The sequence below is a fragment of the Morone saxatilis genome, unplaced genomic scaffold (assembly GCF_004916995.1).
Source record: "Morone saxatilis isolate NCDOM2014 unplaced genomic scaffold, NCSU_SB_2.0 Contig12, whole genome shotgun sequence".
Classification (NCBI taxonomy): Eukaryota; Metazoa; Chordata; class Actinopteri; family Moronidae; genus Morone; species Morone saxatilis.
The window spans coordinates 22382466-22409887 of NW_023339674.1; the positions used below are offsets into that span (position 1 = coordinate 22382466).

The window sequence follows — 27422 nt, forward strand, 5'->3', positions numbered from 1 at the left end:
GACGAGGTGACCATAACATAAATGCTAATGTGGCTCTGTATCTGCTGTGTGTCTATATAGGCAACGGACTGCTAACATGTTAGCCATATCAACTTAAAAGACGATAATATGTCAGCATTGTGTTTGTTTTCACTCCCTTCAAGTGGTGCAGGTTTAAAGCTGCAGAGTGGAAAGTTTGTCTCCCCCTACTGGCAGTGAGAGTAATGACACAAACACAAAACACACAAGAAAGTCAGTGGTCAACACAATACCCACAATTCAACTAACAGTGAATGAGTCCTTATCTCTACAAAAAGGTCTGAGTTTGGGAAATAGAAATACTCAGTTTGAGACGTATAACCAAAGTAAATCTATAAGTGAGAATAATCTGATTCTGTAGAATGGGTGAACTATGAAAGTCTATGAAAGACTTTTTGGGTCATTGCCATGGGTTGGCAAGCTAATCTACCATCACTCTCAGGATGGACTGGGCCTCTTCCCCTGGAGAGTTGACTTCCTTTTTCCCTTTTTGGCTTAAAATGCCAGCACTGCCGGTTGATGTAAAACGCATCAATACTACTACTCCAGCGTGGGAAAGTTACCTGGTGGCGATAAGCTTAATCAGCATTGTGTGAATTTGTTTGACAAATTCCTGAATGTTGTTGAATGGCGTTCATTTCTATGTAAAAGTCCCACACACCAACTTTAATTGTTTAATTGATCTGTTTTGAGATATCTACTGAATCAAACTGTGCTTCCTTCTGCCCTCCAGCAGTCTCACCATGTATTTGGAGAACAAAAGCAACCTGGAGATTGAGATGTCTCAGACGTCAGCCCAAGGCCATCAGGGCAGGAGCAGCCTGAGGTCACCAGAGGCTGTTGCAGGGAACTTTGGAGAGCTGCGTCTGCTGCAGGGAATCTCAGAGAGGAGAGAGACCCAGAAGCTGCAGCAGTCTGCAGTTCTGCCCTCGGGACAGTGCGCCATCCATGCTGAGGGCTTTGTTCCTGTTCGACAAGAGGACGGGTATGAGTACTGAAAGTGTTTCTACTCTTTCATGGTGGTTTATTGACCCAATATCTCATTTGATTACAAGCTGGATTGATTATTTAGTTCACAAGTTACTGATCTGGAGGATGTAACTGGTTGAACTCAATAGACTATCTAGCTTGGTAAAGAAAGAACCGTGTCCATAACGGTATGCCACACTGAGGATAGCACCAGTCTTTATTTGTCTTTAAAGCTGCTTTTATCAATATTTTCAAAATTATTTATTGACAATTGATTTTGTGCAATATGAAAAGGGTTGCTTGTAGTGACAATGCTTATCACACCCTACAGTTCCCCTGAGCCTTGCGGAGCATTTTAGTATCTTTCAGCTCATTGTTTTAGTCATATAGCCCACAACTTTACTGTTCTGATTCACTCACTGCTCTCATCAACATAGTTTTTAACCACAGCAGGCAGCTTTCAGCAAAAAAGCTCTAAAAACCCAACCTACTCAGACAGTGGCTTACTGGAGAACGTATCTGGAGCCAAAGAGACTTTCCCTCAGCAGATGGTTGAGACCAAAACAGCTAAAAGTAGACTAATTGGACTAAGCAACTATTTGTTAACAAGTTTATCATATCACAAAATGTGATAATACAGTGTGTGAGTGTTGTGTTTACAGTTTATTTCTGCTGCCCCCCAGTGGCAAACAGTTTACATACTACAATTTTTTTTGTTGTAGTCTGGAAAGAGATTAGCACTCATTCTCTCTTCTCACTGGTTTCTGGATGAAAGACATATGACAGTTTAAAGAACGACACGTGCAGTATCACATTACACAAGCTTTGTTGGTTAAATCTTTCACGGGATGTATGAACATACGTGGAAAACGCTGGAATTTTCTTGTAAAGTATAAACATTCACACACAGACAGACTTATGTGTGTGTGACTGTGGGTGTGTGTCTCAGTCATCAGGGGGTTGCTAATCTCAAACCTGTGGCTGTGACGTTATTGGGATTAAACTGGGGAATTTTTTGCTTCATGAACTAAGTCAAAGTTGCACGTGACAAAGAGTGTACTACAGCTGATTCTTGTGTGTCTCCTGCATGGCTATGTGGTCGGAGGTAGGATTAGCTGTTTCATATTTGAGCCTTTTTCATTGAGGATGATGATAACTTTTCATGTCTAGAGTAGCAATCAGGCGCTTTCATTCTTGAATTCCTGCAGAGGAAACATGACTTTTTGACACTCACACACATAAATATTGTTCACAGATTAAACAACTAAATGAGGTTGCAGAGCACACACAGTATGTAAGTCATGCCTTTAATAATGAGACAACAAATACATAACAGAAAGTGAACAGCTACTACAAAAAATGAACTGAAAACATTAAGACAAAACATGATTATAAAGTGCACAGATGATGGGTAATTTAACTGACAGGGAAATTTAGCTTATTTAGACAGAGTATAACATTTTCTCTAAGAGTAAAGCCTGTTCACCTGCTCCCTGTAGTTTCCTGTTTGCAGTAATAAAAGCTTTGAGGGAGTGCTTGAACATGATTGCATCTGGCATTTTGAGAATGTTTTTTCGCCTGATTAGCTCATACCTCAATGGAAAGAATTCTGCAGTGGTGGTAGCTGTCAGGTTGTTTGTCTGGCAGTCTTAAAATATGTTATATAAGAGAGATCTAAATTAAACAAGTTGCAACTTTAAACTTTAAAGGACCAGTGTGTTCGATTTAGTGGCATCTAGTGGTGAAGTTGCAGATTGCAACAAACTGAATACCCTTCAAAGCGTGAAAACACAAAAGGCACAAAATGCCCTATTGAGAGCCCCATGGTTCGTCCATTCTGGGCTACTATAGAAACATTGCAGATTTCGTAGAAGAGGACTGGCTTATCGAGCTAACTAGCTAGCTGCAGCTACAGTTAGCAGCAGTAAGTGGTTAACTACTACTACAACAAGTATCGCTATCTCTCCATCAGTTACTCAGTAAGTCACAGAGAGTTGAAGCAGAGCAGCTGGAGCTCTGCTCCTGCATCTATTATTTTTCCAACCTAATTCTTGTTTCATTTGTGGTCTGATAAACAGTAAATCTATCAGATACAATGCCCCATATTGCTTTTTTCCAAGCTGAGTTAATGTAGCTGTCATATGCCACTGAGCACTGGTAACAGGATGAGAGGCGGAGGGTGCTCATGAGCAGTCGGTGCTGCCCTTTACATATACTGTCAATGGCTGCCCCTCAGCAGGCTCAGGAAGTTGGCCAATCAGACATAAGTGGGCTTTAGGGAGGGGGGGCTTAAAGAGACAGGGGCTAAAGTGGCCCCCTGTAAAAGGTGATAATATATCAGGGTTGTATTTACAGCTTGTTTCTGCTGGTTATAGCATGTTTATTAACATGATGCATTGTAAGTAAAGAAACTGTAAACAACTTCAGATAACCAAACATTATGAGACTATTTCTCCAAGACATAAAATAATAAATTGGTATATATAAAAAAATAAACATATAAGAATGAAGAATAACTTCTATAAAATATGACCTATTTTCTATTGATCAATATTAATCACAAGGACTGGTCCTTGTCGGTGTCTTAAAAAGACCTCTGCATACCTCCTTCTAATTTCATCTTCAGCTTGTATTCTGTCTGGACTCAATATCCTTTAAAGACTCCTCTGTACTGTGCACGCTCAGTGCCAAGTCACATCCAGGGGACAGGATCAGAGTCATGTCAGGGAAAGATGAGGGGAGAAAACATTTGTAGACATGCAGTAAATCTCTTCATAGCTGTATAAGAGTATCTAAGAGGATTAATGCGGCAGACTTCCGTAATGTAATCTACTCCTTTATCCAACACCCTTGCCACATTCATTGATTCAAAGCACCCAACTGTCTGGAGCTTGTTTGTTAATGCCTGCCAGACTTGTAAGACAATAACAACAGCACAAGTAATGCATTATGAATTACTGAATTACCTCCCCTATACAGCAACACAATTTTCTCATAATAATACATGAATTAACGCACAGAAAAAATAACTAACAAAAAACCAAAATGCTTGCTGCTGTGTGAAGGAAGACCGAACCCTTTTGACAGGCAGAGGGTAAAAACCCTTCAAGATTATAAGATAAGCCGAGGGGGACCTTTAATTTTCCGAAAGAATTCCATCTAACAGTTTTGGCTCAGTGGGTTGGTATTCCATTACATAACGCTTCTCATGACGTCTCTACGTTGTCAAAGTAATTGCTGAGATGACCGTGGGCTTGATGAAATAGTGGATTGGTGTTAATAACCATTATTGTGGTAGAGGAGGACAACATTACTTCCTAAGCTTTAAATGTACATGTGTGTTTGTGTGTGTGTATTCACCTGTGACTGACAGAAATGAAGACAAACAGAGAGAGTGTGTGTATATGTGTGTGTGTGTGTATGTGTGTGTAGGTGTGTGTGTGTGACTGTTGGTTGGGACCCAGCTGTGAGGCTCCTGAGGGCAGCCTGCAGGAGCCTCAGGGATACAGTGCAGCAGCAGGGTGACAAAAGACGCTTTAATGATCTCCTCAGGTGTTGAGTCACCAGCTGCTCACCCACCTTTCTGCCACCCATGGGTTACAAAGGGTGGCAAACGTCTTTGACCAGTGAATGACGTGTGTGTTGTGACAGCTGAGACCTGTTCTGTCTGTCAGTTTTTGAAAAGCACAGATTTAGATTCTGCTTTTTTTTTTTTAACTTGTTGTATTTCATTACTTCTTTTTTTTTCAGGCACAATTTTAGCGTGGTTAATTTTCTCAGAGGAAAAACAAATTCAGCCAACCTTACAGAGAGGTCGCCTCTGCTGAGATTCTCTCAAGATGACAGGTGAGTAATTCCTTACTCTTCAGATTATAGATTTAGTATGGAGCCTCAAAGTATCCAATATTTAATAAATCAATGAGACACTGTCAAATAAATCATAGAAAATGTGTTTATGTTCATGTCATTCTAGAATTGTTTGTTTCAAATACACATTTTAAATGTAATTTTTGAAATTTCATCAGCTGTCAGCAGATAACACGTCCCCAGCCTCTCTTGATGTAGCAAGCTAAACAACTACTACCAGATATAGCTGCTGTTAAAGTAATTCTGAATCAACCAACTAGAGTCTGAAAACAAAACACAGATACAGTAACTAACCTCTCTTTTTATGTAGCTCAACAAGAATGACCTACCTAGCCAACCTAGTTGAACACTACTGACCCAACTAGCTTGCTAGGATGACAGTGTCATCACCCACCATAGAATTGATGAGACAGTGGCTGCAGCAGCTAGCAGGTTAATTCAGAGTTACTTTGGAAAGAAAGACGCACAACTCTGCGAAGAATAAAAATATTCTTTCTCTGTTGTTTCAGAGTGTGTGTGTGTGTGTGTGAAAGTTAAGTTCACAACTCCACCAACATAAAAAGTGATATTATGAAAGATGAAATAATTATAAAACATGAAAAGAGTCATTGGGAAAAATACTATTTTTAAATCAAAAATCTTTGTTAATGTGAAAATAAGAATGATGTAATAACATTTCATAATAACAAGTTAAGTTATAATAAGGAATAATACAAAATAATAGACACAATTATTTTACAATTTGTTGGTACATTTATATATTTTACAACATATGATTATTCATTTTATAATGTATTATTTATTTAATACACTTGGGGCTCCATAATCAGGAAGCCTGTATCTGATTTACTGAAGCAGTTTTACAGGTTAGCTTTAAAAATATCACTTTTTTCAGAAAAAACTAAACAAAAACTAGATAATGTATTTTTGCTTTTAGTATTTGCCTCAAATAATGTAACATTTGAAGCAGAATGAGAATGACAGTGTAGTTTAATAAAATGGCTTAACATATAACATCCCTCCTTCTTACATTGATTCAATTGACAATGCTGTACAACACGTGTAATGAAATTGTGATTATAAGATGCTCGTCTTTTACAGACATGTTTTTGCTGCACAATATTAGAAACATTTTTCAATTTAAGAGCTGATGTCCTGTCCTTAATGCCAATGTAGTGCTTATATCTGTCACTGAAGGGGCTGAGGACTGACAGTGATTATTCTTTTTTAGCATAACCTACATGACCCTACATGACCCCAGCTTCGTTGGAGAGGAAGAGCACTGGGACAACGGCTCACTGGACCTGGAGAAGAGATATCGGCTGGGCAGTGAGGTCACCAGCCTGTCTCTGTCCCGCTCCAGCTCCTCCGAGAAGAACGACCCTCTGGACAACCTCAACCTCAACTTCAGACTCACCAGCAGTATGAGGTGAGACCCCTCATGTTGCCTGTAGAAAACTAAGACTGACTGGAATATTTTGTATATTTTATATATTATATTATATATTTGTGTTTTTTTTTTTTTTTTGCTTGATATGAAAACATGCCTGCTTGTAATCCCTCATCCCTGAGTGGTGAGCAGTTCAAAGATAGATTTTTCATTTGAATATCTTTATCAAAAGGTTTTTTTGGAGGGAGTTTTTCCTTAAACAAATTAAGGGTTTAAGGACAGAGGGTGTTTTAAGATTTACAGATTGTAAAGCCCAATGAGGCAAATTGTAATTTGTTATTTTAGGCTATATAAATAGAATTTGACTTGACTTTTAGTGACCTAAAGTAGTAAAACTAGCATTTTACAAAAAAAAAGCTCAAAGAGAAAAGCGCAAAAAATAGATATGATTTTGTGGAGAATAATTTAATTAATTAATGTGACTCACTGTGACCTCTAGGAAACCACTGGTATACACTATCATACTGAACATTGTTCTATTTCATTCTATTGACTGTCTACTTCACTTGTCTTTTCAGATGCTGCTTCAAAGTCTCCAAAATTGCCACAATCTTTACTATTGTTGTTCTCTGCAGTGTAAGTGGATGTGGAACTAACACTATTGGTTGGCCCATAATAAGACAAAAGCATCACATTGTAAAAAAAAACAAAAAAACTTGAGTCTGTGATTTAAAAAATGTACAAATTTAAGTTTTTATTCACTTATTTTCATTATGTCTTTATTCCTATTAAAGGAACAGTTGCACATTTAGCTAAATATGCCAAAGTTTAAAAATATAACGGCACCTACAGTAAGTCTCTGCAGCGTTTCTGTCTGGTTTGCTAGCAACCTTCCTGACTCTTAGGCCACAAATTGTTGTTTTTCCATTTCTGTTTAGCTTTAGAGATAGCCAGGCTACTGTTATCCTCTGCTTTGTATCAATATGCTAGCCAAGCTAATTGCCTCCTGGCTCTAGCTCCATAATTAACACACAGTGACATCAGTCTTCTCAAGACAACAAGTGTATTTTCCAAAATGTTAAACTGTTTCTTTAATTGTTAATCATATCAATTGGACGAAGCTAACAGTCCAGTGAATAATAAGTTAATGAATGTATTCTGGTTCCAGCTGTTCTTTAGCATGTATCCAGATCGAGACAACCCTTGGAGGATGTTGGCAGTCTCTTCAACAGACAGTTTCTGTATCCTTTTCTACTTCATCATTGTCAATGCACATTACATATTTTATGTTATGATCTGAAATTAGAAAAACAAAAAAGTGGGCTGTAAAAGACTCAACAGGCATTTAATCAACAGGGAGGGGGGTGGTACATGATTCAGCTTTGAGTATAAGGGCATGCAGAGAGGGAGTACAAGGAGCTTTAATCAGAGTGGATGTTGCAGGAGAAGATAAGAGGGAGTAGTAGCAGTCCCGACAGGTGAATAAATGGTCCCTACTGCCGTGTTTTAATGTATACTTTAGTCTGTGATGTTCATCTGTCATCTGTCATATTCAAGGAGGGAGGATCCTTTTGTCTTTATTATATTCTGAAAATTAGCATTTAATCAGCTCCAAAATGTCATCTACCAAAAGTAGAAAAAAACTTCTTTATGCTGTGATTTCAAATAAAAAAGAAATACAGTCGTATGCAAAAGATTTAGTGCCAGTCCCCTTTCAAACAGACAAACACACATTCAACATATCCATAGTTTTCTCTTGACGGTCCACGTCTCACAGCAATGAACCTGACAGATTTTCGAGACAACGCTTTGCTGAAGCTCCAGGTGGGTGGGCCTTTCACAGGAGGGATGATTGACCTCACCAACCAGGAGTATGTCCTGATCCAGGTGGAGCAGATCGAGCAGGCTGGACAACGGAGGAGGAGGACTCAGCAGGTGAGGGCGTCTATGTGATGCATTTTGCTGTTTCATCTGTGAAGTGTTTATAAGTGAAAAGCAAACTCATTTATTTTCTGCTGTTTGTGAACAGGTGATCCACAATTGGACCATTCCTCTACACAGTGAACGAAGTGACCAGATACTGGTGACAAAAACATTTGAGATGCTCAGCAGGTACTCCACCAAACTTACTAGAAAGATGAACCCATGTTCTTTCTGGGACAGCTTTATATAATATTGTACTTTACATGCTATTTTGTCTCTGCTATTGGATTCTTGACAGCATTTTCTAGTTTAGGTATTGACAGTGTTCAATGAAAATAAAACCTGCACCTCATTTTCGCTGCTGTGCTGTTTCCTTTCCCGCACAGTGACCCCATCGTCATCACGGTCCAGGCCTTCCTGCAGAATAATGAAGTGGTGCCGTTATCCATGACCCACCAGTCGCTCTACGTCAATGTGGAGACACAGGTGGCCATCGCTGGAATCATCCTTGCTGGGGTCTATGTTCTTATCATCTTTGAGGTAAATGACCTGTGATGCTTCAATTATTCAGTGTTAATTATTTACTTATTAGATATGAAATGATTAATATTAAATTCCAACATATTAGTTATGATGAGTTATGACTCTGATATGTTGCTCAGTAGCTTCTCACTTTACATATACTTGGTTAGGTTTATGCTCCCTGGATAGACATCTGTAATTTTCATTCACTTCCAGACAGGCTAATCTCCCCAAACGTGACAAGGTGTGAACTCACTAAGCTGTGCAGGCAGGGGCAATACTATAGTGTGAAAGTCAACATCGGGCTGTGAGAGATGACAGTGCAGTTACACTCTGCACACGCTCTCATGTGTCATCTGTGTTACTGACAGGTCCGCTTGCAGAGGCTGTAATTGAAAGTACAAGGGATTGTCTCTAAAGTAGAAGAGCACACAGTGCATGGCTATTTAGACATCAGCAAGACGTCATCCGATTTCAGTTGTGTCAGGTCTCCATTTGTGAATGTCTCATTCCTCTGCAGAGGAGATTTGTTTTTCTCCATTAAACGTTAGTTTAATGGGTGATCACAAAGCTTTCTCTCACATTCAGGATATTGTGATTTTATAACTGATGAGTTCAAACAAAGGTTCTTTCTATTCCCTGGTAATTGGACACAGATTTTCTTATTTTTAATGGCACGGTTTTCCTTTCGTCACTCTTGACAAAGGCTGAGAAAGAAAAAAATCATCATCCTTCAGCCGTTATCTGAACAGATGTACAGACAAAGAGAAGTCTCTGAAAGTCTGTAGAGGTATTATTCATCTTGAGTGACGGGACCCGGTTAAGTGCTGAGTAGTTCAGCAAGGTCAGTAGGCCTATGTGTTGAATAAGACGACTGTTGTTCTCATCAAACATTGTTCTTTTACAACGGACAACAGAATTAACATGCAACAAATCTTTCTGTTGGCAGAACAGACCTGCCAATAAAACTTCCTTACATAATGCAAATTCAGTATAATAAGTATATGAATAAGATTTTTTAATAAGCTAGTCTTCTAGACAAAGGCAAGAGATCACAGGTTCTTCATCAGGAACACGCTTTGCATTTGCCAATGAAGTGACCTACTTTCCTGCAATTTATTGTGATGACATGAATGCCAGAGGAGCAGCTCTGATGCTTGATAACACACCTAGGCTTATCACAGGCCTCAATTTTTAATAATGGGGTGCATCATACATGAGAGTAGTGATGGAGCCTGGTGGAGGACAGCATCATGGATTTGTCTGTAATATCTACTTTAGGTTCTGAATTTCTTGATATTTTACACAGAAGAAAAAGACAGACCATAATAGTTGCAGCATCAAGAACAGCAGTGTTTCATCCTAATGGAAGTCTCGACAAGATTTTTGAATCCTACTGTTATTTAAATCATTCATTTTTAAATACTATTTTTTCTATTTCTATTCAACTATTTTTAAATTTCATTCAATTACAGTTTAATAAACTATACGACATCTGGCTTTTTTAATGACAGATACAAAAAAGTAAATGTAAAACTCTGGCACAATGAGAAAGATATATGAATAAATGAATGACTGAATTAATAGAAAAGCTATAAAGTCATTCCACTCATGTGACTTAACCAAAGGTAATTAGAGCATTTGACCTAACAGTAGACAATATCACATTTGTAATAGATGTAAATGTAGAATATTTGATGACATTAATGTGCATTATGTTCCTGTTTATGTTGGATTGTTCTTTGTATTTTGGTTTGTTAAATGAATGATAATGAGAGAGAGAGAGAGAGAGAGAGAGAGATTGTTATATCTATAAATGTTGATGTTTAAATACCAATATTTCAATTCGTTAAATTAAGCGTTTCTGGTGAATTTTCAGATTGTGCACCGGACGCTGGCGGCCATGCTGGGATCTTTGGCAGCCTTAGCTGCTCTGGCTGTCATTGGTGATGTAAGTCTTTTATTGAGCTGTAAATAATGGAGTGATGCCTAGAACTACTTAGTTTACCCAAACACGATATGTTTGTCAAAATATGTGCTGGCAACAATAACAACAGCTTGACATTAGTGAGAAAGTTAGTTTGCTAGCTTGAACGCTGTAAGTTCGCTAGCTACCTGAGCTGATTCGGTGGCTAGTTGTATTGGCCCTTCACGTGCAAACTCATTTGTTTCTAATACATCCTTTTCAGTCAGCAGTGTAGGATTACAGTATATTACATGATGTGCATGTTGAACAGAACTGGGCTACTAGCCTACTTCTTCCTAGTCAAGGGATTCAAAATGGCTGCCAGTTAAACTTCAGTTTTGGTATTAGAAGAATTTATAGTTTGAGGTGCATTAGAAAATGGACGTCTGTAAAAAAAAAGCTGATAATTCTTTGTATTGAAAATTGTCTCTTTAACAGCGCTCCTAATCTTACAAACAAAGTATTTCTAGAAAAGAAAGTTGCTTAATGTATGTTTTTATCAGTTCTTAGAATCCAAAGCTCAGTAAATTATCACAACTTTAGTTTTCAAAGTTCCAAGTTATACAGGGAAAGCACAGGTGTAATTAGTATCATTAATTAGTCGGACAGGTTCCAATTCAAAGGTATCGAGCCTGTGCGGCTCACTGGGACAATTTGGTGGAACAGAGACATCGTTAGTGTTAGGAGTTCCACCTGGGCTTTTCCTGCTACAGAAAGTCAAAGTGTCGTCTGACCGATAGCATCCAAAGGCAGGATCTGGGTCAGGGAGGAGTTTAACAAATATATCTGTTACCAGAAAGTTTAGTGCTGTACTGAAAATAACAATTTGCCTAATCTCAACTAGGGATTAATGTATTTGACACTAATTTACTTTTTGTTCACAGATCTGATAATTGCTAGTAAATCCCTGTGAAATCTAATTATTTTCTCTGTCTCTGCCACAGCGGCCCAGTCTGGTTACTGTGGTGGAGTGGATCGATTATGAGACGCTGGCTCTTCTGTTTGGCATGGTTAGTCAAAGATGTTATTAAAATGTTAATTTACTCAGCAAATCTACTTTTAAGACAGTGTGGTTTGTAAGATTTTACACAGAAAAAAATATTTAGTACTTCACTTTCTATCTGATTCTGTGGAGGCAAGTGCAATTGACAATATAAAATCTTGTCTCCATGGAAACAAACACTTCCTGTCTAGTTCAGTATACAAATTCAGTGTTACATGAGTGCTGAAAACAGAAGGACTTCTATTTAAATCATTCTTTTCAGGCACATTGTAACTTTATAACAAATCACATCTATAACAAATTATTCAACATTTATTATTCACATAAAAGATAATTCTGCCAGATCAGTGGTATCTAAATTTCATATAGATGCATGACCACAGATGGTAGCTATGGTAACTTCCAATGTGAACAGCTGCCACAGCAGGGGAAGTGTCTGAAAATATTCCAAAGGCAATACATTTCCAAGATACATGCATTTATATGTGCTACAATACACTTTATACAAAGCAATTATGTGTAAGTGTTTATGTATAATATAAATTCAGGTTTATATCATTCATGGTCTCCTTCAAAAACACATTTCTGTGGGCTGTGTTTTTGGTCTTTACACTCATTTAGCTGTCATACTGTAATGGGTATAATAATAAAGTAAAACAATATCCCGTGCAGGTATCTGTCTTAGTCACCACCATCTTGTTGTTTGTGGTAACTATTTTTGAAATATCAGGGCGACATATAATCTTGTTACACAATGGAAAATGGTTGGATTTTGTTTTTAAAGAAATGTGTCTTGTTTCTTCCAGATGGTTCTGGTGGCTATTTTTTCAGACACTGGCTTCTTTGATTATTGTGCTGTGAAGGTGAGTGATAATAATAATTATGGATCCCAGTACTGACACAGAAAATAACAAAATCAGTACAATCAGTCGAGAAAGTCTGACATTTTATAGCCTTTAGTAATATACCATGTGCATGTTTACCTTTGACCATGAGGGATGCTGACTGGTCTATGAAAATAACTGCCCACTGGTATTTTAGAGTTGTCTCGAAGGCGTCATGCTTTGAGCTATTTCTGAAATTAGCACTGATACATGAGAACTTATCCAACATGACCATGATTTGGGAAGACCTTTGTAAGTTGTGTAAGATGACCTATCTTTACATCCTGACTCAAAGGTAGAGTACTATAATAGACTGAAAAGAATGACATTTGTCTTGTTTTGTGGGAAAGTTCAGAAAATGAGCTCGGTACTGTCTATTCTATTGTAATGAGCCAATTCTGTTTAATATTTATTATATTGTTTAGAGAAGAAGAAATCATGTTCTTTTACTGCAAGTGCTCTTTTGAAGTATGAACTGATACATATCGTCTGTAAATTGTTTATTTCTTAACTTATAGTTGTATGTTTATACATTTCAGGACTGTGAAGTTAATTTTGCTTAAAAAGAAATCTATTTTTATTTACACATATCGTACAAATATTACAGGAATACGCATTCTCACATTAGTCTATTACTTTACAGTAGAAGATAAGAGCTTCATCCTCTCTGTACAAGGTCAAGGGTTCCTCCCATCAGGTAAACAGCTCTGGGATGCTCAGTTTTAATCTTGAATATTCTGCGTAGATGGTGAGGCAGGGCCTTTGTCCTTCAGGTACAGTAGCACTCAGACCTGGAGAACAGAGGGATCATGTAGCTTCATGAATTTTAAGTGTGAGTTGGACAAGGCCAGGCTCTCCAAATTAAAATACCTTCTGAGAACAACTTAGCAGCTCTGACACATCGAACTATTACGTACAAAAAGTGGCCATCCTGAGCCACTCCCACAAGGTTAAGGCTGGTATATTAGTATTAAACTGTGAGTCTGCGTTCATCTGCGTTATTTTAAGGCTATTTTTGGAATCTGAGTTATGTCTGTTATGTCATTTAATGCTACTACCATTGCTACTAATGGATGATGTTTCACTGTCACATCCTTGATGCTCTGAGACACATCTCAGAAATGTCAGAACTTGTCCTCACTCAACACAGACAACACAGATTTTAAATCTATCCTGCACTCATACTGTGAATGACATCCACTTAATAGGTTTCTATGTACCATTATCACTGACTCATTGTCATGTTGCTTCTCTCTGCAGGCTTACCAATTATCCAGAGGAAGAGTGTGGCCAATGATCATCATCCTCTGTCTCATCGCTGCCATTCTCTCTGCTTTTCTGGACAATGTGACCACTATGATGCTCTTCACCCCTGTCACCATAAGGTACAGTATAGCCATTAGACATTTCTATCCATTATCTATACCTGCTCATCCCGACTGACACTAGGTGAGAGACAGAGTACGCCTTAGACAGGTCGCCACATACAGACACACAACTGTTCCTTCACATTCACTGCTAGGGGACATTTTGCAGACTATGATGATGAAGATGAATGAATCGACATGTTTTTGGACGCCACAACTATGTGGTGTGTTATAGATAAATAGATGGAGGTGCTACTAGGTGGACTTTGTTAGCGCCAGACAGAACTAGACTCGCTGTTTCCAGCCTTTGTGGTAAGCTGAGCGACTGGTGTCTGTAGCTTCACATTTATCGGAAACCTGATTATTATTCATTATTGACCTTATTTACCTAATCAGTTATCCAATCACATTTCTCATCAGATACAGTACATTTTAATAACTGAATAAAGACATTATTATCTATAACAACAAATAGTCTTATATTAACTTAAAGTTCTTTGTGTATTTAATCAGTGATTTGTATTCAGTAACCCTGCAGTATTTTCTTTAGTCACATCAGTCGATAGATCACAACCTCCCCTTTGAAAAAAGCTGAAACACACATTACATTTCTAAAAACAGAACTACTACACAGCAGCTGCAATTTACTTTAGTGCAGTGTCTTACAAATCAGCTGTATGTGTGCCGCCCAGCTCTGTCTCTTCCTCATTGTTAGTGTCTCTACTTCCTTCCCCTGAATTGAATCTATACAGTAAACCATTATTAAGTGCTCAAAATCGCTGCCAGAAGATCAGAATATAGATGATATTTGACTTTAATTAAACACCCAATGAACATAACACAGATCTGAAAAACTGTGCTCTAATTTGCTACCCAGCCAACTGGGTGGATATCCTGTACTGCCTTGATGTTAAAGGACCAATGCTTTTTGTCTTCCAATATCCTTTTTTATATTCCTGTATTTATTTCTCCCCACCCGTCCCAATCTAATCGTGGCTAAAGGGCTTTTCTGTCTCTTATCTGATTTTGCAGGTTGTGTGAGGTGCTTAATCTAGACCCCAGACATGTCCTGATTGCAGAAGTAATCTTCACCAACATTGGAGGGGCTGCCACAGCTGTCGGAGATCCACCCAATGTGATTATAGTATCAAATCAGGACCTGCGCAAAGAAGTAGGCACTTTCACAGCTCTCTGCCTAAACTTGCACTAATATACTCGTGTAACAGATCAGCTCGGTGTAATCTGACACATGAACCAGACGCTTAGTAAAGCAAACATAATGCTCCTCATGACTTGTGTGAAACAGAGAATAATAATAATAAGATGAAGAGGAAATTGCTGTTTGAGCTGCACAGATGGTACAGTACTGACAGGTGAAGGAACACTTCACCTGAAATGGATTCACGTCACTTCTCACCCTTTATTTATCTTTTTTTCTCAATAATTAACCTATTCTAGGGGGTGATCGTTTCTTAATTGATGCAGCAATATTAGTTTGGTTCATGGACTTAGCTTGCATAGCTTAATTACATTTGAGTGACTTCTGAAAAAGTCACTAAAGTCACTGCCATGATGAAAAAGACACTTTTCCTCATAAGTTATTGTGTTTGCATTGATGAAATTATTGTGTTTGCATGTGAAAGATTTTGTACTTAAAAGTAATCCAATATATCACCGCCACAGACTGGAAACACACACACCCTGTGTAAATATATATATATATATACATATATATATATATGTATATATATGTATATGTACGTATATGTATGTATGTGATAAACAGCTTTGGCAGCATAGTTTGCACTTTACCTGTCAATCTATAGAGTGCTGCTAACTGCTTTGAAAATCTTGTGTTATGACAAGTTGTTTGGGTAATTATGAAAGGAGCATCATTGCAATGGCAGTAATAAATGCACATTGAGAAACAGCGCTGACAGTTATTATTCCAAACAACTCTGCTGAACAGACAGGGATTTGAGCACCACTTTAAAGAAGCTCCATCGAGTATTTTGATATTAACATTAAATCAAATGACTCCCTGTAATGTGAAAGGGATGCTGATGCTGCAAATCCCACTAAAATTCAACATCCAACTCTGCAGTTTTGTACAGTTTTTAGCCGCTCTTAGCTCATTGTTTAATAATAAATAATAATAATACATTTTATTTATACTAAAAAGTTTTCTTAGTCTACATTTACATTGGACAGGTGGCAGTTGTATGCTAACATGTTAGTCATAAGAATGAGATAAACCTATAAAATATCAAAGTTCTGTTGCTGTAAGTAGTTTGCCCTGTAGTGGTCAAAAAATACTCAATGTAGCTTTAACATACAAGCAAACAAAACCAACTCATCAGTTTTTGTAAACAAGGAGTAGCAACAGGTCTTGCATAACTTAACAGTCTAAACTTAGAACAAATAATTAAAGAAATATAGCACTTTTAAAGATACTCAAAGAAACTTTATACAACAAATGAAATAAAAGAAACAAGAAATATGTGTGTTGGGTAGTCAGTTACCTACTTTATCCATTAAAGTTTAGTTTACTGGAAGTCAAGTTATTGCAGACCGTTTCTCTAAAGCCTTTACATTCCTCATATAAGCTCTGACATTCATGACCTGATATAGACTTTACAGTGCATACAAAATCAAAGTGTATATACAGACACTTGCTAGAATTTTATATAGTATTCTCTGTTCAGCCTAATCTCTCTATGTATATACAATAGTGAGTCGAGACCCTTACGTTGATGTGCAGGTGATGAATGGAGATGTAGTGGCAGTGAAACCAATTCATATTTTTGCTGCCGCTGTCATAAATCACAGGAATTAAAAATGTCAAAAGAGTGGAGAAAGAAACTGTAACACCTGCCCAATGTTGCTTTACATTTATAAGATTTGTATCTCCTTTTTTTACCATAAATGTTACTACAGTTCATAAAGTCGTTATAAGCAACACCGCTGCTCTAAGAGTCCACTCTTCTAGCACATTCAATTATCTCTGTGTATGCCAGTGAGGAGAAGGACCTTCCTAGAGCTTCCTTTCCTGCAGCATACTCACCTGTTCCACAGCTCCAGCCTCTGTTGGTGTAGCTTTAGTCTTCTGTAAGTGTCATGCTGAAGACCCTTTCTTTAGGATTAGTGTGTGATTAAACTTGTGGAGGAGACAGTGTCACTCCTGATGCAATAATATGTGAAACCATGTAACTGAACGCCCAGCTCTTTTTCTGTGCTGGATGACGTATATCACACTTGGCTGAGACCTTTGTGATAGTCTATGTATTTGTACCACCAAATACTGACAGATGAAAAATTGAAGGAAAAATCTGAATGAATAAGTAGAGAAGCAGATGCTTTCGTACAGGACACAAGGGGTCATTGAAGGGTCTGATGAGAATGAATGAATGAATGAATGAATGAATGAATGAATGAATGAATGAATTATATGATTTATATGAATCAATTAAACATCTCTGAGAGAAAGGAGTGTTTGAGAGACTAGAAGGTTTGTGTTGGTTTTTCCTTTTAACTGTCATCTGTATGTATAGAATGTATTTTGGTGGCCCATTGAAATATAATTGATTGGTGTTTATAACATTTTTGTGTTTATATATATTTTGTTTTTTCAAAAAAAATTTTAGACACTGCAAAAAAGTGGTCAATGTGCAATCATACCGATTGGGGACAAAATCCCTGTTCACGCCATCAAGTCACATTGCTGAAGCACAGCCTACCTGTGTTTAAATATTTGTTTTTCTAATTGATGTTGACATTGGGGCTACAATGAATATTACTTCACTGTACATATTTTGGAAAACAGGTTGTCCTCTATTGTACAGATTTTGACAAAATGATGTCAGTAAACAGCAGTGAGAGCATTTTACTGAGTTAATCAGAGCCCGCCACTGTCTGAAAAGGGCAATGACTTGTAGGCTCTTCTCATAACCTTCACTCCTCTTATACTCAGAGGGCGTAATGCTACATCACTAGAAGACATGACATTTCCCCAGCTGCTTGATGTGGCATCTGTTCACTGCGCGTGACATTTTAGCCTTTGTGGGTGCAGCCGTATGTGGTCTCCTTCAGTATACAGTAGCTCCTACCACGCCAGGCTCCCACGGCCCGCTGTCCGGTTTGTCTTGGCTCGGTTCCACAGATGACAGAACCGCAGGGACACAGCGGCAGTGCACTCATTCAGTCATGTCTGGCCTCTGATAAGGACAGCTTGTGTGTGCATGCATGGTTTGCCTGCCTGTTTGTTTGTTTGCATGCTTGCTTGTTTGTGTCGAGGGGATTTTCGGGAGAAATCCAGAGATAGAAAGAATGGCACAGCTGTGAAGTGTGTGTTTAGGTGATTCTGCCACTCATCAGAGTGTCCTTGTATTTGATTTGTTACAGAGCAAGGTAGCATGGTGCATACAAAATCTCCAACTACCTCTTGGTCTAATTTTATCGAGGGACACTGGTGACCCTTCTTGCCAAATGGATCTCCTCCAACCAGTCAGAGAGAGACTCTGGCTTTTAAATACGGACACCAGCTCACAGTTTACGGCTGTAAACAGAGATACATTACAGCAGCAAACACACAGACAGAACATTACATTCTAGTGATTTGCTCTCTTGTGTCTTGCTACTGAACAATTAGTAACGACTGGAAATATGTTGCAGAGATGTGTTGGACTGAGACACAGATACAAGTTTTTCCAAGTCTTTGGTTTTTAGTTTCTAGGAAGAGTTTTCATTTATAACAGGCTCGCATGAGCAGCTACCCTCAACCCATGAGGCTGCCCTGAGGGTCACAGCAGACTGACTGAGCAAGTCTCTTTGGACCCATGAATAAAGGAGTAGTCAGAGTTGTATTGGGGGCATCGTGATAAAATGATATTGTGGGAGAGAAAAGGAATCTTTGAATTGAATCCATTACACAATTGATGAGACATTTAAGGGCTATTGCACACCTGCCACAACATTCATACTCAAACTTGATTGGATACTTGATATATTTAAAGTGGTGTGTAAGAATATATTTATCTCTGGTTTGTCCTGCTGCATGTTTCATTGTGTCACCCCTCCTCTCCTCCCTTATCTTAGGCTTTTTGCAACTTGAAATTTCAAATCCTGTAGAGGTCACTATTAACCAGTTTTATCACCATTCTTCATACTGTGCAAGGAATAAAGACAGTATAAATCCCTCACCAAACAAATGGTATATTATATATATATGATATATACAAGGAGACATTTCCATGGATGCATCTGATAAAATGGTGTTCTTTGGGAAAGATTAGCTCTCAATTTTGAGGACAACCTCTTTGAGGACAAGGCTGCTGTTTCGTACTCAGGCAGGAAGTAAGATGTGCTTCATGCCAGTAGAGCTCAGTGGTCATGATGGACCATGGTGGTTAAATTCTGTAACGTTTCATTTATATTCATCCTTTTGTGTACAACAACTAATTTTCTGTCTGCTCATATATAAACTTGTATTTCCTAATGCCACTGTATACCGCAAACACACAAAACTGTTTTATTTGAATGACTTTATTATAGTGATAATATAGTTTATTTGAATGACTTTATTATAGTGATGTACCACAGATTAATAGTAACACCTGCACCTGCATCTGCTCATGTACTTTTTCTTTCTGATGCTTTCTCAAAAAACAATGACTGCTTTCTCAGAAAACCACAGCACTAATGCTTATTTATATTTGAATGAAATCTTAGAGCTTTATCTTAAGAGACTGTGTTGTCTCACACATTATTATTCATTGTCTTACAGGGGATTGATTTTGCCAGTTTCACAGGCTACATGTTCCTTGGAATATGCCTTGTCCTTTTCACCTCATTCCCTTTCCTGCGGATGCTCTACTGGAACAAAAAACTCTACAACAAAGAGTCCATTGAAATAGTTGGTGAGTTAAGATATTTTAATAATTATTTTCCATATAGGCAATGATTTTTTGGAAGTGATACATAGTGAGGCTGGGCAGGGGAGTTATCAAGGCAGGAATGTAAATTATAGAATTGCTCTGCATGTGGCACAAGCCAAAATCACTTATGCATTGATTAATATTATGAAGCGTATTAATTAAGAACATTAGTCCACATACTACCACCATGCTACAGCTACTCACTACTCACGATTCTCAGGCGATGCAGCGACCTCCTAGAAACTTAATTAACTCGGCCTCAGCCCTCTAACTCCCACACGATGTATAGTGCCCCCTGTATTAAAGAACCCACCCAATCCCTCCACTTCCCCGCCCCACCACTCACCTCAGGTGATTTCCACAGTATTGCATTCACATTGTCCTCATCAGATGACCCTGTCATGTCTTATAAAATATCTCTGAATTATGGCGTCCTAGTTAATAAAAGGGGAGATATCTCTGTGGCCCTGAGATACAGATAACATGTTTGTAACTCGGTTTATTGATAGTTTTAGGATTTAAAGCCCCATTTTGGTCTCAATAAATGTGGTTAAGAATTAGTTTAATTAAAGTACTGAGGTGATAGGCTATAAGTTCAACATCATTTACTGGAGTGGAACACGTTCACCTTTTGCCTCTTTCAGCTGCTTGGCTCCCTCATGAGTCTGATGACTCACCCATCTCAGAAACACACCTTTACTTGGATGTTCAGCTGTTAGCTTTGACAAGTTGGCAGTAAAAATGGCTTTACTTATCCAGAGAGCAGCCTGAGAGCAGCACAGGGCTCCCGTCCTAGTTCCAATCTTTTTATCTGCTTGTGCTATTGTATAAAATATTCTGATAATCTGGTACAGCACAGTTAATTATCCGTTAATAGAAGAAACAATTATTTGGCCATCCCTCAAGACTTTAGATTGTCCAGAGGTCGAGTAAGATCATTTAGTAATAATAAAAACCACACAGCGAGTTTAGTTTTGAACGGTGTCCTCTATCCTAGAATCTATTAGCTGCTACTGTAAATCTTTGCATATGACACCCCAGGGATGTAGATACTGGCCAAACTAATAAAACAAAGATATTTGTGCGAAATTGTCAACTCTTATCGGCGTTTACCCACAATCCTACAGTGTCCCCCCTCTGAGAGAACCTCAGCAGGGGATCATTAAAACAGAGACCACCAAACTCCCTGGTCGTCGCCACACCGCTCCCATTTAAGGAGTGAGGAAAACCGACTGTTAGGAGCTGTATTGTCACACTGAGCCCCAGGCAGATAGAAGGAAGCTGCTGCCGATCACTGCGCAGCCGGTCAATGCGGGCCTGATAGCCCATCTGTAAATCCCACCCTGTGGAGTTTCCGCTTCTCCTGCCAACCTGGTCTACCTAGGAGAGCATGCAGCTTAACCAGCTCAAAAGCCCCTGCCACGACTGGTAATTGTGCAGATTTGCTTACAGGAATGTTTTTTTCCTGCGTCAGTTAGATCCTATTAAGGTCACCTAGGCAACCTTCCTGAAAAAGGATGGCACCTACTGATATCTACACAGGCGTCCAGCTTCCTAAGGCTGTATCTCTGCTTCAACATTGGCTGTTCCTGAGCTGGTCAATGTGCCCATAGCCTGGCTGCATTAGTCCCTCTATGGGGGCTAACAGCATATTGACCGAAAACATCTTTATATCCTCTCAGTCAGCCACAGCTGTAGGAGCTGTTTCCAACCAAATCCCCCAACATGCTGCATGCTGCTACTAAGCTTCACCACTGTAATGACTGTGAGTCTATGTGTTTAACATGCACTAAACAATTGGCTTTCTCTTCTTTGTCCTGTTCCTTCAGAACTCAAGCATGAGATCCTGGTTTGGAGGCAGACGGCTCAGCGCATTAACCCTGCCAGCCGAGAGGAGACAGCTGTGAAATGCCTCCTGATGCAAAAAGTCCTCAACCTGGAAAGTCTGCTCCGCAAGATGATGAAAACCTTCCAAAGGTTAAAACTGAAAACATATAAATATATCTATAATAACATATAAAATATATTTTGAAAATCACATGATAAAGACAAAATTGGTTTATGTTTTGTGAATAAGACAAAGAAGTCAGTATTTACCATCATATTGTTGATGACTTTTGGAATGAGACATCTAATGTATGCCCATTTATGCAAATGTAGTTGAATTTATTTTAGTTTATTTAAAACACAACATAGCACTTCAAGGAAGGAAAAAACACAAGGAAGTCCAAGAATAATTTCTTTTTTTGTCCCCTTGCCCAAAATGTTTGTTTCCAGGCATAACATTTGTAGCAAAGATTTTCATAGCATTGGGAGTGCCTTACACATCACTCAGCAAATATCTTAAAACACCACAACATTCAGTATGTATTGACAAACAGCTATCAGAGGCACCATTTCCATGATTTAACAAATGGTTTAAAACTCTTAAGAGAGTGATACGTCTATAATTAAATGTATGTATTTCTGTTTATCAACACTCACATGTCGTTTTGTCTGGCAGACAAATTTCTCAAGAGGATAAGAACTGGGAGCAAAATATTCAAGAATTGCAGAAGAAGGTAGGCTCTCATACTTACTCAGACCGATTCCTAACCCACTGTGTCTGCGGTGCATTGATGTTATCTCAATAATGAAGTTGGACTAGTCTTTGAAACTTTTCTTAAGACAAATGCTGTCAGTCGTATAATAAAAGATTATATTTTTCTCCTCCACAGCACAGAATCACTGACAAGGTTCTCTTGGTTAAGTGTGTGTCCGTCCTTGGTGTGGTGATCTTCATGTTCTTTGTCAACTCCTTCGTTCCCAGCATTCATCTTGATCTCGGTAAGCGCAGCAGTATCTCATTATTGCGCTGTTTTTACAGGCCCCACTGGGTGGTTATAAGTTCTGTCATGTAATTATGAAACACAGCTTCCTCTGTCCTTGCATTTTAAATGAGCCCAAACAATGGGCTGACTAGCAAATACATCCAACAAATTACATGGATACTGAGCTGCATTTAGACCCCATCACATTACATTTATTCATGTGGTGCAATTTCAAATCTGTGTTCATGAACAACATTTCGGTAAATCTACGACTACTACTCTAATATATACTTACAATACAATAGTTACATATTGTATTCAGTATCTTTTTTAGGGGTTTCTATGCAAAGATAGGCAGTTGAGTTGTAAAATCATAGAGAAGAATCAGGAAAAATCTAAAGCTGTGTAAAACCATCATATAGTGACTTCATAAGGCTGTGACATCCAGGTGCTAACAAAGCCCTTAAAGTGACTGTCAGATTCACACATCATTGCATTCCCTTAAAGTTGCCATAATTAATGTTTTTATAATGACAATGGATTAAATGACAATGTGTAATGTGAAAGATGTTGCAGAGAAAATTATCACTTAACCTTGTAGAGCATTTTAGCGTCTTTCAGCTTATTGTTTTGATTTTCTGGTCCGCAATTTTACTGTTTAGGCTCAATCTCTGGTTCACTCATAAGTTTTAGCTTTATTTCAATTAAAAAAGCTCTAAAAATGGCAAAAGACCTAAATGTTTCTTTATTGGTGGAGAGACCAAAAACGAAGCTAAAATGAGAAAGAATATTAGACTTAGATTCATCAGGTGGCCAGAAACACAACTTCCAATGGATGCTAATGTTGCTTTGTATCTACTGGATGTGCATATAATATAATATATCTGGTATCACTGTCTGGTTATGAATATGATTGGTTGTCACCAATCAGCTGACGTAAACATGACTTCTTTGCACTGCATGGACAAAAGCAAGGCTCTAAATCTGCCTACTTGCATAATTTGAGCATGTTAGTAGATCTGCACCTGTGGGTTAGGTTGAGGGTTATATCTGTCTGTCTGACGCTTCTGACTGTGATGTCTCTGATGTGTGCTCGGCAGATGACCTTAACAGCATCTCATTAATGCTAACACTGTCCCTAAATGAAGATGACTGTCTTCATACACACCCTGTCATCTCTCCCCTCGCTGCTGAGGCCACTCAGTCACCAAACATACTCAGTTAATTACAGGCACTACTCAGGTTACCTCACTGTGACATTTATTAAATGGGAATGACCCCACAGCAGCGTGTTTTCTGTCCCTGTGGAGGGATAGGTGCCTGTCCAAACACAGCTCTCATTAATGCATGCAGGTCACAGGCAGGGTTGAGTACTGCAGCAGTCTATTCAGTCACACATGTTTTAAAAATTGAGCCTCATTAAAATTTCATTAACTTCACACGGTAATATTTAATTTCAGTCTGATTATTGCCTGGTCATTTGATCCCTCTAATGTGTCTGTGGTTTTGTGAGTTACAACTGTGGTTTGGATGAGACATTATTGATTTCTATGGAGAAATCAGGAGAGTGTAGCAGTGAAAGTCATTGAAAAGTGCTAAAAACACATACAAAGTGTGAAATATAGAAAATAAATAATTGAACATTGATTTCTGAAACTCCTTAAAGTTGTAGAGTTTCAGAGATGTTACTTAATATTTCACAGATTGGTCTTTCAATAGATTCTTACTTTGGTTAACTTCCAACATTTAAATTGCTTTGAATCTTTAGTCTGTGGCAAGGCAAAAGGATACCTTATCTAACCATATGCTTACGAGTGTAATAGATACTTGAGCTGGAGCACAAATCTCTTTATCTTTTGGCTTTGGCCTTGTGTTCACTTACTTTGTTCTGTGTAACTTATGGAAAACTGCGATGAGACATTTTTCACAGCACATTTCCTGTCTCAGACACTGTTGTATTGGGTATGATACATGAGTATGTCATAAACTGCTCAGACTTGCCAAAAAGCTCTTTTTAATTGGAGAGCTCTTTAGGTTTGTTACCTGCTGCTTGCTCCTGGATGCAGGCTGAGGAAATATCAAGTAGTGAGAAAGTCAAAAGTGTCATTTTTGTTGACAGTGGTTATTGGGCCACTTATACTGACTCACTTGTTTTGCAGCCTGCGAGATACAGCTACTACTTATTATTCATTATTGAATTATTTTTGATGAAATAATCTAATTCATTGTCACACTAAAGCACAGTGAGGTAACTGAACTCCGTAATGAATATATTAGCAAAGAGTTGGCCTTATATATAGGAAGGAAAATGTGACATTGTATCCACAAAGACCTTCAGTAGACGTCATCTATGTAAGACAGAAATGTCATACTTACCCTCTAATGAAGATCAACTGTTCACGGGGAGAGTGTGGTAGTAGAAGTAGTGTTTTCTAATCCTTCTGACCTTCTCTTTGTTGCAGCACCTTCCTATTATCAATGTTCTTATATTTTTATCAAAATTACTTTATATGGGTACTTGCATGTAAAGGGGATTGCTAGGATTTTGATGAAACCAACTCTGCTTTTGATCTTTTTCTACTCATTGTTTTGGTTTTACAGCCCTTAGTTTGGCTGTTTTGGTTCTTGGCTCTCATCAGCATTATTTCCAGCACCAAACAGCAGACTGACAAAGTAAGAGACTTGCTGGTGAAAGTGGAGCATTTAGCAGCTAGTTTAACAGGAGTTTATGGAGACCAAAACGGAGCTAAAAGGAGAGTGTTCTTCAAATGAATGCTACTGTGGCTCTGTATCTGCAGGATGTGTACAATAATCAGGCAAGCATGAGCCAGTACAACTTACTGGCTATTTTCAGCAAACTTTGGCCCACATTTTCCCTAAAAGTTTGCCTGTATTATAATCTAAGTTACTACCCGAGAACCAAATTGCCTGTCAAAAAACATTTCCAGCCACCTCCTGCTTTGGCTCTGGCCGAGAACGCCTCAGCAGGTTTTGAACATGTAAACATGCTGTGGAGCTGCACAAACATTGAGTCTCTCTTTCAGTCTTGATATTTTTATCAGTCTCTCCTCAGTCTATCTTCCTGCTGTCACTCTCTTTTTTGTGTCCTTCCGTTGCTCTTCTTTCTTCACTAATTCTCATCAGTTGTGAAATTATTTCCCCAAAGACCTCGGCCAAGGCAATTACTGGTGCTCACCTGTTTAATCAAATTTTCTCCAAGTGGATGCACACTCTTCCCTCTTTCAAAAACACTGGCTGGTGCCAACTTTTGTCCTCTAGACTAGAATGCATTGAAATGATAATGAATGCTTCATCAGACCCACCTAGACAAAGCAAATGCTTTATTCATTGTTTCCAACACTTCATGGTATGACCTGTTTAATAGATTATAGTGAGGACATGCATTGAAACTCAGATTGAATCCTCACGTTTGTTATGTCAATTTCCACGCATACATTTGTTTCAGATATTTCTTTATCATTGATTTATAGGAAGCAGCAAGGATAACAAAAAGACTTGAATGAAGACTTAGATGTAAAAATGTCGCAGTAGAATCTGTAACATTTATAAAGGTTGCTGTTGGGATTAAAGACAAAGTGAACAGAGAGCAGATGGAACTCCATTTCATTAAATTAATGAACACTTTTTAATAGTTTAAAAAGTCTCCTAAGTATCCCCAAGTGTTGTGTGTGATATGTCCTCTTTTTATAAATCTGCCACATTGTGCTCAATGTCTACTGGATAAGACCATGAAATATACATTTTATGTATGTGAGAGTGTTTTCTGGCTATAAAGAGAGATGTCAGGTGGTGTTTCTTGTTCTCTCTTCCAGGTTGGATCGCTATTCTGGGTGCGCTGTGGCTTTTGGTTCTGGCTGACATCCAGGATTTCGAGATCATCTTGCACCGGGTGGAGTGGGCCACACTACTGTTCTTTGCTGGCCTCTTCGTTTTGATGGAGGTATTTAACGGACTCTGCTGTATTTTTGGCATTGACTTAGAGCCCATTTATAATTTTTCAATAGATTTTGGAGCTCATACAACGTAGTGGAAACCAAAAACTGATGCCAAACAACAACTTTTGCTTAGAGCCTCAATTTGAGCATGAGGTAATTATAACAAATAAAAAGTGAGCCAGAACTGGGATAAATGTAGGTTTAGGTGGGCTCCCCTCTGACAAGCATCTTTACAAGATACTGGAGGTAAACAGGATCAGTGCTTCGATCTATTAACAGTACACTGGGTAGTACCCATGAGCCTCCTTGTTAAAGGATGAAATGAAAATGTAATGTCAGCACAGTAACTGCTTTGTTGTCTCCCTCCTGTGAGTCTTTGATATAGACGTGAGCCCTGCAAAACTATGTGCTGAACGCATTTAACATTGTACAGTGTCAGAAACCAGTCCCCATAAGGTGTCAATAACGATAACAAGAATAGATTTGTCCCTGTCTACTTATTGACCGTTTAATATAAACCAAATTGCTTTTCTTCTCTTGGTTTAATCCCACCTATAACTAATTCTCCTCAGATTTTTTTCCCAATATTAATCTTCTCCTCTTCATTTTTCCAGGCTTTAGCCCAGCTGCAGCTTATCGACTATATTGGAGAACAGACAGCACTGCTTATAAAAGTGAGTTTTTCCTTTGATTCTTAACAGTCATCTCTCAGGGCTCTGTGCAAATGGCATAATTGATAATTGGGCACAGGTGACATGATATTGCATTTCATGCATATTGATCCTTATGTTCTGCACAGCTCTGAATTCAATTA

At 38.4% G+C, this 27422-nt stretch overlaps 1 protein-coding gene across 1 annotated transcript in view; it reads left to right on the top strand.

Annotated features, from left to right (window-relative positions):
- Positions 1-761: 761 nt before the first annotated feature.
- Positions 762-27422, top strand: part of oca2 (oculocutaneous albinism II) — a 39407-nt gene continuing 12746 nt past the window's right edge. Inside the window, exons 1-19 of the mRNA XM_035653676.1 lie at positions 762-1003; positions 4738-4833; positions 6086-6283; positions 6823-6880; positions 7413-7485; positions 8022-8179; positions 8274-8356; positions 8554-8707; positions 10569-10640; positions 11600-11665; positions 12465-12521; positions 13803-13927; positions 14942-15080; positions 19692-19824; positions 21672-21819; positions 22346-22403; positions 22560-22668; positions 26486-26613; positions 27223-27282. Of these exons, the coding sequence (XP_035509569.1) occupies positions 762-1003; positions 4738-4833; positions 6086-6283; positions 6823-6880; positions 7413-7485; positions 8022-8179; positions 8274-8356; positions 8554-8707; positions 10569-10640; positions 11600-11665; positions 12465-12521; positions 13803-13927; positions 14942-15080; positions 19692-19824; positions 21672-21819; positions 22346-22403; positions 22560-22668; positions 26486-26613; positions 27223-27282 (2157 nt within the window). The remainder of the gene's footprint in view (positions 1004-4737; positions 4834-6085; positions 6284-6822; positions 6881-7412; positions 7486-8021; positions 8180-8273; positions 8357-8553; positions 8708-10568; positions 10641-11599; positions 11666-12464; positions 12522-13802; positions 13928-14941; positions 15081-19691; positions 19825-21671; positions 21820-22345; positions 22404-22559; positions 22669-26485; positions 26614-27222; positions 27283-27422) is intronic.